The sequence below is a fragment of the Cylas formicarius genome, unplaced genomic scaffold (assembly GCF_029955315.1).
Source record: "Cylas formicarius isolate icCylForm1 unplaced genomic scaffold, icCylForm1.1 PGA_scaffold_9__14_contigs__length_23061073, whole genome shotgun sequence".
Taxonomy (NCBI): domain Eukaryota; kingdom Metazoa; phylum Arthropoda; class Insecta; order Coleoptera; family Brentidae; genus Cylas; species Cylas formicarius.
In genome coordinates, this window is record NW_026844365.1 from 14,569,955 (window position 1) to 14,590,736 (window position 20,782).

A 20,782-nucleotide genomic window follows, 5' to 3' on the forward strand; every position below is an offset into this window, starting at 1 on the left:
AAGAGAAGAGGCCCGAATTAATCAACAGGAAGGGTGTAGTGTTCCACCAGGATAATGCGAGACCTCACACAAGTTTGGTCACTCGCCAAAAACTTTTACAGCTTGAATGGGACGTACTGCAACATCCACCATATTCTCCAGATCTGGCGCCTTCCGACTACTATTTGTTCCGCTCCCTGCAAAATTGTTTGGATGGCAAAACCTTTACCTCAAGGTAGCTAGCAAGGACCAAAACTTTTATGAGAGGGGAATTATGTTACTGCCAGAAAGATGGCAAAAGGTGTTGGACCAGAATGGCCAATATATAATTTAATAAAATATTTATTCATTATACGAAAACTGTCTTTCATGTTCCCCAAAAAAACGAAATGACTTTCCGAACAACCCAATAGATATACCGTTGTCGATGTCCTGCTTTCTTTAAATTCCTCAAGAGCTTTGTCTTTTTTCATATTACTTAATACTTACTATAATAGTATAATTATTGCCAACTGGCTCAATTTCATGATTTGAATCTTAGTTTTTATTTTTTCTATAATAATTTCAATGAGATAATGGAAATACAGAAAACCTATTTTATTCAACGTTGTCTCCTTTAAACAAATAATATTGGTCAGATTTCATGATTGATTTTGTCTTAAACCGGATTTGAGGGAGCGTTACTAGTTTAGTGATCTTTTAATTTTAATGATAAATTTTGAAGCAGTGCAGCAAGGCCAAATATCGGCGGGTGGCGTTTTACTCAAATTTAACTTTCATTATATTTGCCTACCAAATTAGGCGCAAACTATGCACTTATCTAGATTGATTTGGAACACAAACAAATTCCTTATATAATACGCCATTAAAAAACAATCGACTTATAGTATTAAATTGAATAGTAAAGTCCCGAATGCATTTGCGCGCCTGGCGACAATTTGAAATTCAAATATACGCGTACACACAGTTCGATACACATTTTAATGGCGCATTCATATACACTTTGCGCCTTTCAATCATGTTTATGCGGGGTGCGATTATTAAAACCGCAACGAAAAGTTTTGTATAACCTCAAAATCAATATACGCCATTTTTAGCGGATAACAACAAATTTTTTTTTTTTTATCTACCTTTTCCTTCCTTTTTTTTTTTGCTAGACATTACGCTCTAGGGACCAGAAAATAAGTACTCTATAAGCGGAAGTAAGCTATAAAAAAGCAGAAAAAATATATGTAGGTACGTACATATTTTTATTTTATATAAAATTGGGAGACTAATAAACACTAATAAACTTTACAACATACAAGTAAAAATACATACTTTATTCTTTTTGAGTAAAAAAATTCGTTATTTTTGTTTGTTTATTTTTTATCAATACAAATTTCACATTTTCGATGTGCTTCTCAACCTTCCAGGACGCTTGCATAATATCATCAGTTACATTATCAGTCGATTGTAAAAAAATTGTAACAATTTTACCGGCACAAAGCGCTTCAGAATAACTTGGTACTTCGTCCTGTTGAACATCATCTTAGCTTTCGTTATCAGAGCTTTGAGGATCATTTGGCTGTAAAACTTCAGTAATAATATCAACAATTATCAACAGTTGGGAAGTTATCCAGTTGTTTTACGTAGGGAAACCTCCCGGTCATCATCGTCATTATTTTTGTACTTCTCGAATCACTGAACCAGAGATAAGTCATCGTCTGAATCAAATTCATCTTCCGATTTCATCAGACCTGTTTGTCGAAAGCACTTTGGAATAGTGGTTGAAGTAACACTATCCAACATCGTGCAAGTAATTTTATGTAGTCTAGGATAGTGATGTTGAAGGGTTCCTTATTTTCAAATGACTGGATCAAACGATACAAAAGGTATCTACGGTAATATGTCTTAAGGCATTTTATTATGCCCTGATCCATTGGTTGGACCACTGAGGTGCTACTTGGAGGCAAAACCTCTAATCTGATATTGGATAAGCTGCACAATTATCAACCAGAAGCAATATTTTTCTATTCCGACGTTTTAGTTTTTCACCCCAATCCTTTAAATAATTATAAAAATTTGCTGAAGTCATTCACGCTCGCTGGTTTGACTTATAAATGAGAGGTATATTTTTCACGTTTTTCATGCATCTCGGTCGTTCATATTTACGAATAACAAGAATAACATTTTTCGTTACCTGTCATATTTGCACAAACTCAAACGGTGTACCTCAACTACGACTGTTTCCCACCCAAACACTTTCTCTTCTAAATTTTAAGGGTACGATCTGGAGTCATCTTGTAAAATAGCGCAATCTCGTCACCATTGAAAATATTCTCAGAGCTGTAATTTTGTCCAATTCTGGGTCACTTATCCTCTAAGCAGTTCACCACAGCTTGTTTGTTAACATCTCCAGCTTCACCAAGCATATTTTGGCCTGATCAGTAAAATATGTACGTAATACCCGGAAGTACGTTATATCCAATATGCGTTATAAACGAAGTTTACTGTATCTTGTATGGGTTTCGGGAATTCTTTAAATATGTTTTTTCTACGTTGTTGCAAAAAGATTAGAAAAGTCTCCAAAAGATTCAGAATGCCTTTCAGATTATGGCCATGATTGATGATCACATCACAGTATTTCTGCAATTGAGATAAGCGAGAGATACATCAACTTGCAACTTCAATTTGTATGCATTTCAATAAAAACGCTTAACATTTGTTATATTCTAAATTTTTCTATACGAGAGTAGAGGTTATTATATTCAATGTTTCAAAAAACAATGTTAACACAAACGTTAGTTTTGGTTAGTTAATAAACATGTGTCCGGGAATGCTTACTTCAGAAGATAAAAGGGGTCCCAAAAGGCCATCTTTGCCAAATTTCGTTCCAGCTTCCCGAGGTTGTATGTCGTTCTCTTGGTTTCGCTCGTCATTGGCAGGGCCGTATTGAAGTCGTAACAATATTTTAATTAATTATAAAATTAGAAGGTTTTTGAACAGTTGGGACGGGTAGTACGCATAATATAGTGGGAAACTATAATAAACAGATGGTGCAGCTTTAAATTTGTGTTGTTTGGAAATAAGCCAATGCACTACGCGTACGAGAAAAGGATACCGCAAAATCCGCATGGCGCCCCGGTGTCGTCTTTCGTCAAACGACGGCCAAACAAATGTAAGCCATCGCCATATTAAGCGAAGAAAGAATACAAAGAGTTGACATTTTGGCCGTGGGCGCGCGCGGACACCATATGGCACCGGGTTAGTCCAGGTCAAGAATCTCATTCTCTTGTCTTTTTTTCGCAATTAGCTCGCTAACGTTGCCCAGATTTGTACGACAATTTTATTTACCTTTCGATTTGGTCACCAGTATCTGCGCAAAATATATATGCGCAGATACTTTTTAATTTTGCGAGGAGGTTTTGTTTTTTTGGCGATCAGATCAAATTTTTGATTTCGCATTCACATTGCGAAACTTCAATGCATGTACAGGAAAATTTTAATCTGCTATGAAAGGTTTTTATATCACATAAGTTCGTTTATTTATTTCTTCACTTGTTCAAAAGATTACTTGCTTACTGTGCGTGAGATAATTTTTTGCCTGCTTTGTTGCAAAGAGATCAAACTCTCCAAAATATCCAGAACGCGTTTCAGATATTGGCGGTGACTGATGATCACATCATACCATTTCTGTAACTGATTAAGCGATAGATAAATTTGCAATTGCAACTTCAACTTTTATAGTTCGATGTAGAAAGTGTACTGAATGTCTTTCAAAAAAGAAATATTGCAGCACAATGCCGCCTTGGACCAAAGATCTTTTAGCTACAGACTAGTTCCAACTATTACGAGCATTAAATAAAAAAACATACAAAATCATCTATTGAACCAATACAAACTTGGATCTGATCTCTAACTTTTCTCTGAAACTTATTCTTCATTTACTTAGGTCTCTTTTTTAAGTTTTTCTTTTTATATGGATGGTTGTATAAGAGCAGCGTAGTTGAAGTGAATTGGATACTGTACTAATGCAAAATACTCCATTTGCATTCCTCACTTGCAGGCTGACTTAACGTCCTCACTGGTCACATACTGTTTTGTCTGTGTTAAAGCCCCGTGTTAATTTTGCAAATTGCATTTAGAAATAAAGTTAAAATAAACTACCACGATTATAATTTTGCATAATAATTTATTTTGCACTACTACTACCACCCAGTTTAAAATATTCTGTTAATGTAGGTGAGAAAACAAACACATTGATGTGTCCTTTTCAGAAGTATATGTGTAATCGCGAAGTTAAAGAAAAAGTAGCCAAAGCGAACATAAGCAGGCTTTGAAAAAACTCAGAAGCATCGGTTTAAAAAGCTTCAACCTTAGAAACGCCTCTAAGCAAAACTTGGCACCATTGTTTCGAATGTGCCAATTGTTTACATTGTAATCCTTCAACCTTGATCGTTCTAAAACGCTTTCGAGAATCACGACAAAAAGCAATCGCCAAGGCACGTGGTGAAAAGTCACGAAACGTAGCGTTTTTATAAATATCCGCTATAAGCGGAAACTTTATCAGAGCAAACCATCAACGAACGTGATGGTATTCTCATAGACTATCATCTCATTGCGGAAGAGTCCCAGATGATTGACTGTTGCTTTTGATGCTTTGTGATGTAGCGTCAATAGGTTTTCCAAAATTCCGGTTAGTACTAGTCAAACAAACATACTTCGCTCTACAACCTGACCTTCTTTATTGTTATCGATCTTCCATCAATCTATTCCCATGATTCAAAAGTTCCATTGGCTCCCCTTCCCAAGTCATATTTACCATCCGTGTGTCAGACGGTCTTTGTACATTTGCCTTAAATAATTCGGATATTTTTTAATTGGTTCTTGCTTGGTACTGTTGTGGTATTGCGTTTAGCAGTGGTCCAAACATCTTGAGCAAACCCTTTCTTTCACAAACTCTCAGTTTTCGTTCCTGCCAACTTTAGCACGCAACATGCTGCGATATGCCGGTCTGAAGTTCAGAAAAAGCTGGTGGATGTCTCGGTTCAACTCCCAGAATTTCAAATTTGATCGATTTGATTGCAATTCTGAGTAACGTCTAATACGTGCTGAAGGATCGTTTAATTTAATGGTTATTGTTAAGTAATCCTGCACCTGGTTTCTTTATAACGTAGAATACGAAAACTTTTCATTTCCTTCCTTTATCCTGGTCATAAGTACTAACATGTTAGGTCTCACCTTTCTAGCTAGAAATATAGTGGTAACAAGCAACTCTTGTTATATTTTCTACGGCACATCTCAGAAAACCCAGCTCTATACATTAAATGTTTCTTTTCCAGGAAGCTAGGAGTTTTTTCTTGTTTTCTCTAAAAAGAAGATGGTCTCTTCTCTAACAGTTATCCAACGTACAAAAGTTTCCTTCATTATTGTTATATCTTAACTTCTTGTACGTAAAGGAACAGATTATACAAGTTTGCGGTCAAGCTTCGCGTTGGGGACTGCACCGGGTTGCATTTGACCATCCGACTTGGTAGTTTGAGCGTCTAGAGTGATTTTCAAAGTAGCATCTACGTTTGCCTGATTCGTTATCGCATTATAAGACTGATTGCTTTTGATATTGTGGTTAATAGCGAAGCGAACGTCGTAATATCGTATAATTTACCCCCCAAGGAAGGACTCGACCTTCTTTTCGGTCTCGCCAAGGTCACTTTCGACAACGTTCACAGGTAAGAATCGCGATGGCGCGACCGCCGAAATCAAAGAAATTATTAATCGACCGTTTTTAATGCTGTTATTAATTTTATGCTTTTTAGACGGACTCGGCCGTATAATGGTAGTAAACTCTCGTCGTGTTCAAGTTACCAAATATGGCGGAACGATTATTGCCGGTTGGGCGAACGTTCGGCGATTTACACGGGCCTATTCGCGGGGTCGGTCGATAACGATATTCCACGTCAATCGTTGCGTTTACGCAAAATTTTACGATTTTTTTTATTGCCGATATGCGCTTTTAAAGTATGGCTCGGACGACATGTTTATTTTCCTTAATCGTTTCTTCTAAACGACTACCTATAACGTTCGTCTTGCCTTAAAAGCACTTTTTTATTGAGCGATTGGTTTCAAATTTTGCTGTTGTTCGGGTACACTAAACGAGCGTGTATGCATCAGAACAAAAGAAGTCAAACTTGAGGATAGTATTTTTTAAAATATACATTCGTTTTGACCAAATTGTAAAGCTTGTAGATTTACTTCTGCTCGTCCGGAAAGCAATAAATCCCCCCCCCCCTTCCCCCTGTCCACCAGCACCATCCAGAAGATTCTGGAATAGAAAACGGTAACCATTTTACAAAATTGGTTTGCAAACCACCTGCGCCTTGCCATAAAGGATATTGAATAATTTTGAAGAATCTTTTGCACAGGAAACGAGGTTTAGTCAAGTAAATGGGACATAGAAAGGCTTACGCTCTGTTGGCGCATCTTTAATCTAATCGTATCTGAGTTAGTGTGATAATTTTCAGCATCTTTGATCTCCTTCTTGCTTGAAGTTGATATTCTTTTTTACTTATGCGATTTGATTTTGATTTGAAAACTGTACTATCGTTTTTCATTCCCAAAATTATCTTTATTTTAGTAAACGCAACGTAAAGTATAAAGTATGTTTTCGAGATTATGATTTTGTTATTCAGTTGTTTATTGTTAATTGTTGAGTCTCATGCCTTGAATGTACAGGGCGGCCCACTTATGATGGCCCCAATATCCGATCTCACAAATAGTAAGAGTTATAAAAAAGGTTCGACACACGTTTGACACATATCGTGCCGGTCAGTGCTGGATTATCAAGGTATCCAGATTACTACAACTATTTTTATTAAAAATTGCGTATATGTATGTGGATACATATTGTGAAATCTTTGTTTATGAATCGATTTTGATCATTTGTTTTTTGTTGGATGGATCTCTGAAAAATGCACCAAAGCCTTGTTTTGCTTATTGTTTCATCTTCAAATCATGGCCAACTGGGACTATTTAACAAAATAGAGAGAAGAAAGAAGTACCATCACGAATTAAAAAATAAATAAATTGGCAGGAGTACTTAGAACCCAACTAAACCAATTTCCACGCAGTTCGCTTAGGCATTACTCCTGTAGAATGTTTGTTTATGGCTCAATTTTGATAATTCTTTCTGGATTCTGGGTAGATCTTACTAAAGGGAAATAAAACGGTTTTTTCGTATAGCCTCGACTAAAGTCATGGCTAATTGACACAGTTTTTTGAAGCGGAAAATCGAGAAGTACTTTTAGATATCTTTTCAAATTGAAAATGACAACAAATTCGTCTTCACGGCTGCCTAAAAGTATATGATTTTCAGATCTTACAAATTTTAATTATGCAAATTTGAAAAATAATGAGACTAGGGACGATGACAATCAATGTATCCAATAAAAAAGAATTATCAAAATTGAGCAATCAACAAACATTCTACAAGAGTAATGCTTAAGCGTTGTGCCCGCGATATTTCGAGCACCCTGTATTCGAACTTCATAGAAATTAGTATAATTAGGTTTTATGCAGTCCTGAATAAGAATTTGTTGACACATTGTTCTTAAAGATATTAAAAATTAGTCCCAGACCTCAGATTGATGTAATAAGAAACATAAGGTTTTAATGCGTTTTTGAGAGATTTATTCAACAACAAAAAATCAAAATAAAATCGTAATCAAAAATTTTACCCGCCTTAAGCGGGGCGTAAACGGTATTTCAAACACTCTGCATTTAAACATTATAAAAATTGGTATAGTTGGGTTCTAAGTACTCCTGAATAAGAATTCATTGCCAATTTTTTAAAAAATTTCTAATAGTACTAGGGCAGCGCCAAAATTTCCCGGCCTGAATATGAAAGAAACAAAGTAGAGTAACAATTTTTTATTATTTTTCAATATAATCCCCCTTAGCTTCAATACACTTATTACATCTCTTTATTGACAACTTGATCCCTTTAAAACAATATTCTTTTGGTTTGTCTGCAAAATGAGCTAAAACGGCCTCTTTTAACTCGACTTCGTCGTTAAACCGCCGTCCACGTAAGTTCTTTTTCAAATATCCAAACAAATAATAGTCGCTTGGGGCCATATCTGGACTATTGGGAGGATGATCTATCTGTTGGAACCCACACTCTAAAATGGCAGCTTGTGCAACACCAGCAGTATGGACAGGTGTATTATAGTGCAAAAGACGCACGCCTCTAGTCAGTTTTCCTCGACGTTTTACACGTATGCAGTCTCGCAATTTCTGTAATAATGTTGCGTAATATTTACCATTGACAGTGATATTAGTTTTTTTACAATCTATCCGAAGAATTCCTCCACAATCCCAAAAGATCGTAGCCATCACCTTTTTTGTTGACTGGCAGACTCTGAATTTCCTTGGAGGTGCTTCACCCTTACGACGCCACACCATTGATTCTTTTTTCGATAGAGGGTCATAATAGAGTATCATAGTTTCATCTCCCGTCACAATAGTTTCTATCACGGGCTTCGGTTCCGGCCCACAGAGTTCCAAACAAGATCGCGCACACTCGACACGGCGTTGTTTTTGAATAGGTGAAAGCTTTTTAGGAACCCATCTTGCACTAACCTTATGCATACCTAAATGATCATGCAGGATTCGACGAACACTTGTATCAGAGAGCTTAGTAATTTCTGAGATTTTCTTGACCTTTAAACGTCGATCACTCAATACCACCTCTTCCACAATCGCAACAATATCTTCCGTTATGATCTTCACTAGTCGACCAGTTCTTGAATCATCTTCAAGGGACTCCTGCCCCATTCGAAAACGTTTTGCCCATTCTTTCACTACAGATTACGAATCCAACCTTTCTTTAATAATTTTAGATGCTAACCCTTGTCAAAAACTTTATGACTGCTTTATACCCAATTTGCGTTATGTGCGACATTTTTTCGGACGTGTCTTGTTTAAAATGGTGTCAATAAAAAACTATTTGACGCAAGACTTCAGTTTTTTTTTCGCAGCCTACTAAGATATATATTTAAAAGAAGACAGTTTTATCGCGATACTAGAGCTGCATCTATGTCAGGCCGGGAAATTTTGTCGCTAACCTCGTACCTTATTCTTCTCCTTATTTTGTTAAATATTCTCAGTTGGCTATGAATTTAGGTTGAAACAATAAGCAAACAACAAAAATAAATTATCAAAATCGAACCATAAACAAAAATTTTACCAGAGTGTACAGTTCTTAAGTGGGACACACTGTATTTTATAAAACTATATTTATTCATATAAAAAAGATAATACTTGTAATTAAAATAGATAAATATGTGAAATACTACAGATTTATTGTGTATGTTCAGTGTATAACTTAAACTAGGCACAATATGTTTTGAATTCATTGTGCTCTGCCGATTGAATGATAATTACCTCGCAGCATCTTTAAATTTTACTCTCTTTCTGGTCACTTTCCTTTTGTCAAAAAGTTGTAGAATGATTGATTCGACACAAAGTTTCTTATTTTGGCGTTGTTTTTTTCTTTATATAAGGAATCGAGGAACTAAACACTCCCCCGCAGTTTGCCGAGGTTTCACACAGCTTTATTTATCTGGCCTCTTTAATATTCGCTATAAGTTAATGTCTTGCTAGACCTTGTCTTTGTAATCGTTGCCAGCAGAAAGGATATGCTATGCACCTTACATGCGATAAGGGTTGTGGAATTGACCTGTCATTTTTTTTATGTCAATTGCTCGAAATAATTTTAAAAATACAATAAAATTTATATTTATTTATTTATGTTATACCTTATATCGCCGTCGCACAGTGGACCAGGGAAACCCTAGGTCTTTGACTAATTCGATTTTTTTGTAATGCCAATAAATTTTACTTAATATTAATAAAAACAACAATAAAAAGAAAAAATATTACGAACATTAAACTTTAATAAAATATAATTATTATACACTGTGTTTACAAAAAAAATTATTTACAAACAGTTTTTAATTAAATCATGAAAACGAAAACAAAAAATAATTATATTTAAGTAAATTCAAAAAAATACAGGGTGTCCCACAAGTAACAATTTAACAATAAGAAAATTACTTATTTAATTTACATAGAATAAAACGAAATATTGTAATGGATTTTTAAAAATTAATTTTATGAAACGGAGTAGGTGGGAGCAAGATTGTGTTTTGCACGTAACACCCACAACATGTTACTTTAATTACTTTAATGTATATTATCAACAGCATCCCTAAATTATGCTAACATATTGCATAATAAATTACAAACATACTTTTTTGGGCTATTTTTTTAATGTGACTCAAAACAATGTAGAATTATTGGAGGATAATTGCCTTTTAGAGTAGTTTACTGAGCATAAAATTAGTCTCAAAACTTACCTTTACTGACTTCGTGCATTTGGAATTTTGTCAAAAGCTAATTTCTTTTAAAAAAAATCTCCACTTTTCACACGGAAAATTGTATAAATAAAACATTCTCAAAATGGCACTGACAACAATTATTGTTGACGTTCCCATGGCAACAAGACGACTTAAATCGCTTGTGTTGTGAAGGTTCATGGTGTACTTAATTAGTCTATGATATGGAAAACGTTTATTGTACGACATGTATTATGGGTTCATTTAAATACTTTGGGCTCTCCCTGGCCCACCGTGGGTCGCGTAGTTCCAGGAACGAAATGGAGTCGATATTTTTATTGGGATCCCCCGAATCGCAAAGTATCGTATTCGGGTATTCTGTGAAAAGGGTTATAGGTAAATTGCGAAATCACAAACGCATAACAATTTATTATAAAGTACACATTTTTTTATATTCAATTAAGTAGTGGTCAATCGGCCAGCCCAACACTAAAAAGAATATCAAAAAGAATGCCACAATCTCTTTATGTCGCGTGAAACTGTTCCTTCAGAATCGACGGCAATTGTTTCCTTGGCGTTGCTAATTAAAACGCGCACCTGAATCGAAACTAAACATTTTACCGGTACTATGTAATTCAATATGCATTACTCAGTGATTATGTCTCGTTTTCGCATGAGGGCCCACCTCGACCTGCCTGTTACTACCACTTCACGAACCTTTGGCGTTATTTTCTAGACCGTGCTGGCGGAATTGTAGTCGCGGCTGTTTACTAAATAATTTATGGTTTTAAAATCGCCGCTCTGTAATACCGGTTTTCATTTGTCGTTAATTCCCCGACAATTAGGTATGCCGGTGAAGTGGGTGAGATTTTGAAACATCCTGTTATCAGTGGACGCGTTCGTTCGTGAAGTTCACGGTCGTCGTAATTTTCTCGTAAATAATAACGACGCTAAAAAAATCACCGAAAGTATTTCTATGGTACAGTGAGGTCAAAAGTTTTGTGTCAAAATTTTGAAAATTCGGCAAAACATATTTACAATACAATACCTTTCTCATCTGGTTTCAGAACTAAATCGTTCATTATTATTAACGTAAGTAATGTTATCATTATTAATAACGCCGTTATGAGATACAGAAATTTGCGTCACATTTAAAAATGTGGCAATAGAATAGCTTAGTCCACGAACTAAACAGTTTAAAACTATTCTCGCGTTAGCTATACAGAAATTAAATTACAAGATCCCATATTTTCTCTGTTCACCAATTCACTATTTCATGTGCCTTTTAAAAGTTGCAATATAAAAGTTTTCTAGTTATCAACGGAACAACTATCATTCTGAGTAACTTTTCTTCGAGTTTTGTGCCTTGAGTGACCTATCTGGAGTTTTCTTGGGATGTCCACTCAACCTGTTGTCTTTCTCTTCCGCAACAATTTATTTATCATAATTTAACTTAATTTATCTTACGTTAAATCTATCACACTGCTCACTACATTTATTGTAATTAGACTCCAAGAAATAGTTGCTGACGTAGATTGATGGAGTCCGTCTTGTTATGGAGGATTTTATATCGTATAATAATACTCCATGTGAATTTTCGCCGTTCCAGTGACCGAGCATCGATTATTCTAAATCCTCCGTTCCGAATAACTTGCATCAATGTGAACTTTATAATTTGTGATCAGCAAGTTAATTAAAAAGTGATCGAAAAATGACAACGGTGCCTATTTATTAGTATCTGCTTTACAATGGCCGACACCGAAATTGGATAGAATTTCCCATTTTATGTCTCTACGCTATTCCGAAATACCTTATGGTCCTAATATAAATTTAAACACAACCGCAACAAAGTTTATCTGGTCCGGTGATATATTTTAGTTACAACAAAAATATAATCGGAGTTGGGTAACGTCACCTTGTATATTAATGGTCGACGTTATTTAACATTCAAACGGCGGAAAACTATAATTATTAATAATAAACCAACGAGCCTGGCATATCTAAGTAACTGAAATGGATTATTCATTTATCAATATGCGATTACTTTTTTTTTCATTTATGCGCGCGTAATTGATGTGACAACGTACCTTTTCCGCAAACCCGAATAAATTAGTCGTTAATTAATCGATCTCATTATGTTTAAGCCCTCGATAAAACCGCGCGCTGAACCCATTTTGCTCGATTAGACCAACAAAAAAAATCCAATTACTATTATTAAAAGGCGCCCAGGCATCAAATGTTGATCCTATGTTTTTCGCTTCAAGCAAAGTGAATTACAACAATTCGTAACTTTTGACGTAAACAATTTTGTCGTTTATATTCGTTATATATCGTTTAATTATTCATTTGGTGGAAAGGAGGTCCATTAAGATTTTTAAATCGGTTGTATTTGGGTCGAATTTCTGAAAAGCGGTAACTTGTTTTTGATTCCATTTATTCTTTCGATTTATAAACGAACATGAAGCGGCGAAAATTTGAAAAAAGAAAAGTCGAATATTGACCGAACCGTGATGTTGTCGAAGCCATTCACATTTTTTTGAAACACGCGTAAATCATGGAACTCAATTTTATTCAGTTAATTGCCACCAAGAGTAAAAAATGCAAATATAAGGAGTTCATAAATTATAATAGTCCATCCAAAAATTGTAGCAACTTAATTTAGAGTGACCACAGTCAGAAGTCACTGATCAAATATTTCAGGTAAAAACTTATTAGTGACAGGATTACTTGATTTACTTTTTACTTTTAAGGAACGGTTGTAAAGTAGGTAGATAATTACCAAATTCACCTTTTTATATTAAAAATATAACGTGTTCTAATCAAACCGCCCTGCATTTTGCTTCTTTGCTCTAAGAAATTTTGAATCATGGCAAATAAAAAAAAATAATCCAGAGGAAAACTTTTTTATAAGAATAAATAAAAGAAACTGTTTCAAAACATACCGAAAAATCGATAGACAGACATCAACGCTACAGTAAAGCGATCGCCTGAATAAAGTTTATCAAACGCTTCTCGACTGCAGCAGCAGAGGTGCGGGTAAAGAGGTAGGTAGCCGCACGGGTGACTTCGAGTGAACTTGTATATTATTGAGTAGACTTTGGTACAACCAGGTCTTGAAAAAAGTTAAATAAGAAGAAGAAAAAGAAGTTATTGGTAAATTTAAGTGTCAATGGAATTTGACACGCTGTATATTGCCAATGGAATATGTGCAGATTAACGAAGCGACCTACTTTTACATAACACCCTGCCTTATATTAAGTTAGCGTAATAGATTGGGTATTTAGACCGCTACTGTTTATTGATCCGCTTAGGTATGTGTACCTTCTTGCGACCCACATTTTGAAGTACCTCGTTCGGAAAAAAAAATAGGCCAAACTTACGCACGTCCATAAACAAAATTATAATCTCGCTGCTCCCACGACTGCGACATCAACGACGCGACATATAATCGCAGCTAATACGACAATCAATCGCTCTCGCATAGAACTGGATATTATCTTTTTCAGTACGTAAACGCGTCTAATAAGCTTTTTAGGTAAAACTAGAGAAAAAGCCGCGCGGAATGTCTTTGAAAATGATCGAAACCGAACATGTGTCAATTTCTCGCTTGTTAACCATAAATATAAGTCGATTCGACTTAGAAGACGTGTAGTTTGCGCGTATTACGCTAAGCACATATGGCGCGTTACGTCATGTCATTATTATCGCTGGTTCGGTTGCAGGCGACCTGTGATTTGAGAAACGTTTTGGTTCTGGTCCTTCCCGTGAAGCTCTTTTAAATTTTTATTTTTTAATGTACATGGTGGCCACTTTTCAGGGGCATTCTAAGCGTAACTTTTGAAGCATTAAAGATACATGAAATTATCGCAGGTGGGGCCTAAGGATTATTTTGGAAAAACCAAATCTTTTTATTTTATTATTTCCTTACTAACGCCTTTATTTTTAATTTTACCAAGCAGGGTGTTTTAAATGAGTTTTTTGAAAATTTGCTTGCTTTGTCTACAGGGTGTCCCGATTCAAGAACTATTATTACCAACATTGAAATTTTAAATAGAACACGTATATTTTTTGTGTTTTTATAGATTCTATAAACAAACCAAGATAATTTTAATTAGCAAACTAACCAGAACTAACCTGGAGGAGACGTTAATAGAGCGCACAACATTTATATGTCACTATAAAGTGCCTGGTGCCTGTTCCTTTTAGACGAAAGTATTTCAAACATGAACTAGTTTTTTATGCATTTTGATGGTCCGCAATTAGCCACGATTAGAATGTGCACCATTGTTTTTCTCTGATCTCAAACCACTTCGATAGAATTTTATTCGAAATTGAGAAAATTGCGATTTTCAGTTGTTCTTTCCTCTTTTGTTTTAGAATTTTATGCTGATCGGTTGCATTTCAAAATTGATATTCCCTGTAGACAAATTAAATAAATTCATTCACATGATATCACTTTGAACCCGACTACTTTTGTGTAGCTCTGTGTTTGCAAAATTGGAAGTAAATGTGCTAGGAACTAAATGACAACCAAAAAGAATGAGCTTTTTCCAAAATTTTCTCCTTAGTCCACTTCTGGTAATTTAATTTTGATAGCTGCAGCGCATTATGTCTTAGCCACGCCTTTTGCCCTATTTCGAAAGTATCTACCCTGTAGCTTAAATTAATGTATATATATTTTTTTACAGAGACTACAACTCCCAACGATACATCGGCGGTGAACACAACTTCATCTCCAGTGAACAAGAGACGTGGTTTTAGCGGGTAAGTTTGTTTTTTTTTACATTTATTTTCTTAGGACAGATTATAATTATATATACAATTATAATATCCAATATTATACAGGTTGATTCAAAAGTGCTAAATTCATCAAAAGTTTTATATAGAATTCTCTGTATACCTAGCACTCTTATAATAATTATAATAAGTTAAGGCTTATTTTTTTTACTTACGAGGTGGGGTTGAAACTGTTGAAATTTGGATCGTTATTCTTCTGGTGTTGATGATTTATATCCTTGTAGAAGTAATTGAAGTACCGATTTTACTTTAATTTTATGTTATCTTTAATTAGTTTTCCTTACAGTCTGAATAATAAATTGCTCTTCGAGTTTCTGATTTTTTGTGTTTCAATGCCACAATATGGTCATAAGATTGTTTCTTTTACCTATTCACAATAACGATGTACAATAACTGATTTAAGGACTCGTCAAGTGCTATTTAACGACTAAGCAGTAATGGTTTCATTAAATTCACACCTACACTTGGACTTCTGTTACTCGTCGAGTTATTAAAAAAATCTACTACTCATCAGGTTCTTCTTCATTTGATGGTCATATATGTGATTTCTTGGTTTTAAAGATTAATAAATGGCGTATTTAATGAAATAATTATAAATTAATTTGTTATTATCAGATACGAATACTGAATATGTATTAAGTTATTTATAAATTGCAGTTAATCAAATCAACTTTCGCAAATTGTATTTATAAAAAACTTAGAATGGTATATTACACCGTTGACAGTTATGTAACATGTTTTCCCGGGTCCTTTCAATATATTTCCTGGACACAACGAGCTACAAGCGGGAACAGTTTAGAAATAAAATGCAAAACATTTGTCTTGGTGTATCAGTATGGTATACAGTGAAAACTCTCAATATGGACACCTCTATTAGGCGGACACTCCTCTTTAAACGAACATGTTTTTTGGAACGAAATATTTGCCTACCCTTTTGCCTGTAAAACAAACTCCTTCAACCGGACACTCCATTAAACGGACACGGACAACACTGTCCCGAATTTTAAAAAAATCCTCTCTTAAACGGACGTGAACCTCCAATAACAGGACAACGCAATACTAAAATATCGGAGAATTACCTTCTCCTCAAACCTATAGGGGAATTACGTTTTTCATTTTTCATATCATATAGTATTATTCATTACGCCGTGACTTGCAGTTTTATTTCGCAAGCAAATGCCGTAAGTGGATTCCACAATTTTTAAAATGGCACCTACTAAAAAACTTCTTACTTTGCGAGAAAAAATGGAAAACAAACCACTCGCTTTGAAATCCGAAACATGTAGTGGTTGGAAGCTTTTCAAGGAGAGGCTTACAACTTTATGAAGGTGCTAATATGGTGGGACAAAAAGATTTGCTCGTGATTGGAAAGGCTGCCGACCTAGGGCATATAAAAATATAGCAATTAAAAATTTACCTGCAATATGGAAATTTAACAAGAAAGCATGGATGACATGAGACATTATGAATGAATGGTTGAATGAATTTGATATAAAAATAGCCCTACAATAAATAATTAAAGTTCATTCACCTAAATTTTTTGTATGTTTTTAAAAAATAAACGTAATACATATTTGCGATTTATGTTGTTTTTTTTTCATGCACCTTTAATGAGAGGACACCTCTAATAAGCGGACAAAACTAGAGTAAGCGCGAGTGTCCGGTTATGGGAGTTTTCACTGTATTAGTGATTACTATTACTGTTAATGCTATTTTAAAAATTTATTTCCTTCTCCTTTTTTCTTACTCTAACTTATTGTCAATAAATTCTTACTGAAACTGCTGTTGTCAAAGCTGGCAACAATAAGTACGGTCTTATCTTCGTTTTTCCTTAATTGCCAGTACCTGTTCTTATTCCTGGGCAGGTTTTTCTATACCACTTATACCCCATTTCCTTTTATAGCAATTGAAACGTTTATCGTTGCAAGAGCACTCGCTACGTAAATCCCAATCCAAGTTTGTTTAACCTGCGCAGTCAGCATTACCAGCTGTATATGCTTATTCTCAACGGGTGTCAACACATGCAATTTACGAGATCGGCAACGTGTCTGCCATCTCTGTTGAAAGCGGCATCAAGGAATATTGGTAGGACGAATTGGCGAATCGTTATCAAAAATAACCGCACTGGAACAATCTTTCCATATTTTTTCGTCGAAAAAGATACGCGTCTGCTGCTATCTTTTATCTTATCTTGCGGTCTGAAATAGTCATCAAAAAACACTCTTAGTAATCCGTCGATACTTCAGCCGTGATTGTCGGTGGTCAATCGCGAATGGGGAAAGTCGGGAAATTTTTGCGAAGCGTATGCAAGTGCAGGTGCGGATGCGAAGGCGTCGACGAGTTCATAGACGACAGGTACCGACACGTACTAGCTTTTTCCGATGTAGTTTCGATTTTAGTTTACGATCCGGGGGCGCGTCCTAGAGGGGGTAGCGGCGAATTCTACGACCTTCCAAGAAGTGATTAAAGTAACTCAAAGTGGCGTCACTTTTTTTTTACGTAATGCTATTTAGTGAGCTTAACGTCACACGAGATTAACAATATCATTGCGATTTAAAATGTTTATTTTGATATCTCACTCGTGGTCGTATAAAATGTATAATTTAGCGATGTCAGGCGCCGATTTTTAATTTTTAGTAGACAGGAGGAAATCAGCAACCAGTAGGATCGACGACCGAAATTTACTTAGCAATGTACTATAATAATAATAATAATAATAATAATAATAATAGTAATAAATACATTTATTGCAGTGCCATACATACATATTTTTACACTATTATAGATATATTAGAGGGCAGACATACAGCAAAGCCAGACACTGCCAAGTCTCAATTTGATGTAAACCAAATTACCCTAAGAACAAGAAAAAAAAAATCAAATTAAAAAAAATGAAATATGTTAATGATTATGTTTATAATCATTAAAATAAAAAAAATTAAATATGTTACGCGGAGTTTATAATCATTAAATATAGTTTTCAATAAAGACAGAAGTTGTCGGACAAAGGAGAAAGGAAGGGGATAGGATAAACCGCAGAGTGGTTTTCCGATACAAAAATTATTGAGTTCCAAAAAGATATTTTTTTTACCGGTTTTTAAAAGTTTTCGTTGTTATTGTTAAATTGAAAAGACTTAAATTATTTATTTAATGTGCAATGCTATAAGAAAATGATTTCTTAAACATTTTTTCTCCATGTTGTGGCATTCTCAATATATTTTGTTTTCTTAGATAATATCTGTATATAAAATGTAAATGTAATAATTAATTTAAAATAGAATGCTGCAAGGTGTAACCTAAACCTATTGCACATATTAAGTCAACCCGAAACAGCCAAGTATGGAGAAATATCATCCTGTCGGCAAACTCTATAAACAAGCCGTAAACATGAATTTTGTATTTTCTGGATACGATATTGGTTAGCAGCGTTCAGACAGGTTAGAGTCTAAGAACAATCCTAAATAGGAGTGTTATTAATTTTTTATGATCATTTTGTTTTTGACATTATGCACCTGCGAGTCATTTTCAACAACCGACACCGACGATTTAGCTGCAGTAGATGATCGGATGTAATTTTATAAAAGTTCTATAAAATCAGTGTTCATTTTAGTCTCAGCCTGCTTCATTTCATGATCTTGAAATTGAAATTTTAGTGTCGTCAGCATATAGGTGATAATTACAATATTTTAAAGCTTTTACAAAGTTAAACGTATAGATTGTATACAATAAGGGACCCTTCACTAATAACCTAATAACGATGGAGGACTGGAATTTATAGGAATCTCCTTCCTAATGGCTTTGCCGCACCTGGAAATTATTTTCTTAACAATTACTTTATCAGTGACTTTTCTCTAAAATTTGTAATTAATTATATCAAGATTTAATTTTTATCAGCCCAAGCTGTATTCGCAGTACTGTCTTTACTGCTTATTTTTCGCATTCCGTGCAATATTATGTTTGCCGTCACTTTTTCTAAAGCTTAGCACTACTTGCTACTCTACAATATTTTAAACTAAGACTTTATTCAAAATCTCTCCTATGTTTGTGCTATATCACATTAGCTTCAATATCTTTTTTTATTAAATGTTCCAGAAAGTACTTTCTTTTTTTCTTATCTGCCACTTCGCACTGCCTTTTCAGTGTGACATTTTCTTGTCATCTCACAACATTACTGTCACTTTTTTTTATAAATGTATAGAGGTCACACCACACTCTACAAAACTACGTTACATACGACCGTACATGTTTGTTGACAATTTTATTAAACCTCCTGCTCTTATCATCTCACTACATTTTTTTAAAGCTTTCCAATGTTGACATATTAGTTTCACCATCACTTTTTTCATTAAAAGTGACAAAGAGTCTTGTCACTTTACAACATTACTTTACCTAAAACTTTCCGATATATTTATCGACAATTTTATTAAAGCTCCTGTTGCCATCATCTCTCGACATATTTACCGTAAATTTTTCCAAAAATTTTAAGGGCAGATGTTACCACCCTTTTCTGCTGATTTTTTTAAACGTTCCAATTTCATTCAAGCCGTTATAATCGATGTCGCAGCATTATCTTTACTGGTACTGTTGTACTTACTTTTTACTCTACAATATTTTTTTACTGACACTTTCTGTCATGTTTTCTTTACTGATGACTTTGCACAACACAACATTAGGATTGTATTCTTTATGTTTCCCGATAATTTTTCCAAAACTTTGAAGAGTGGACGTTTTACCACTACTTGTTTAAAGTTTCCAATTCCATCCAAGACTTTGTATTTACTGTTAATCTGTTATAAAAGATTTAGTTAGAAGTTAGGCTCGTACAAAACATATCAGGACGACAAAATAAAAACCTGACCTGACCGAGATACCTATCAAAACGACCACCAATAGGCATCGGATAATCTGCCGGCGTCAAGCCTTTGTGCATTAGCGGTGGTTTTCAGTGCATCTCGATGCCCGGCGTTGATCGCCGGTCCGAGACCACAACGTCACAACTTTATACTGTCCACAATATGTCGAACGTGTAAGTGCGGTTGTTATGATCCTGTTCTTTATTTCCAGAAGAAAATGGCTGCCGCCGCCGTTACGTAAACTGTCGCAAGGCAAAGTGGATAAAGGCTCGACCCCCTTGGATACGAGGCCGCCACTCAAGAAGACTGGATCGGATAAAAGAATTAAGGTAAGCTCCTTCAACGTAAGACCATGTCTTCTACTTATGCGGTAACCGACAATAATTGAGAGTCAAGTTTAAGCGGATTGTGCAATTGGTTTAGAACATAAGTCTTCTATTCCAGATACCGCTAGTGGGTCACTTACTAACTTACAAGTTCTTCTGTTACCTGATAAGTGGTTATAGTTCAAAGATGTATTGCCCGGTCCGTTTTAAATATAAATTGTCATGACCCACAATAGACCTCAATAAACCCGGATTCGTGTTAATAGAAACGTCATCAAAGGGCAAAGTTGAACCGAACCTGCGAATGAAATGAACACAATTTCGACCAAAACAGACGACTAGAAAATTAAACTTTTGATCAATTAATAGGAATTGCAAATTGCTTTTCGATGGTCGTTTTGTGTTATACGTACGTGATCTTAAATACAACTTCCTGGATATGTCACTAAGA

General features: G+C 34.9%; 1 protein-coding gene across 5 annotated transcripts in view; it reads left to right on the forward strand.

Annotated features, from left to right (window-relative positions):
• LOC132707240 (triple functional domain protein) overlaps positions 1-20,782 on the forward strand; it is a 322,048-nt gene that overhangs the window by 270,897 nt on the left and 30,369 nt on the right. For all 5 annotated transcript variants that reach the window (XM_060679012.1, XM_060679011.1, XM_060679013.1 and 2 more), the window contains 2 exons: positions 15,044-15,119; positions 20,217-20,334. In XM_060679012.1, the coding sequence (XP_060534995.1) occupies positions 15,044-15,119; positions 20,217-20,334 (194 nt within the window). The remainder of the gene's footprint in view (positions 1-15,043; positions 15,120-20,216; positions 20,335-20,782) is intronic.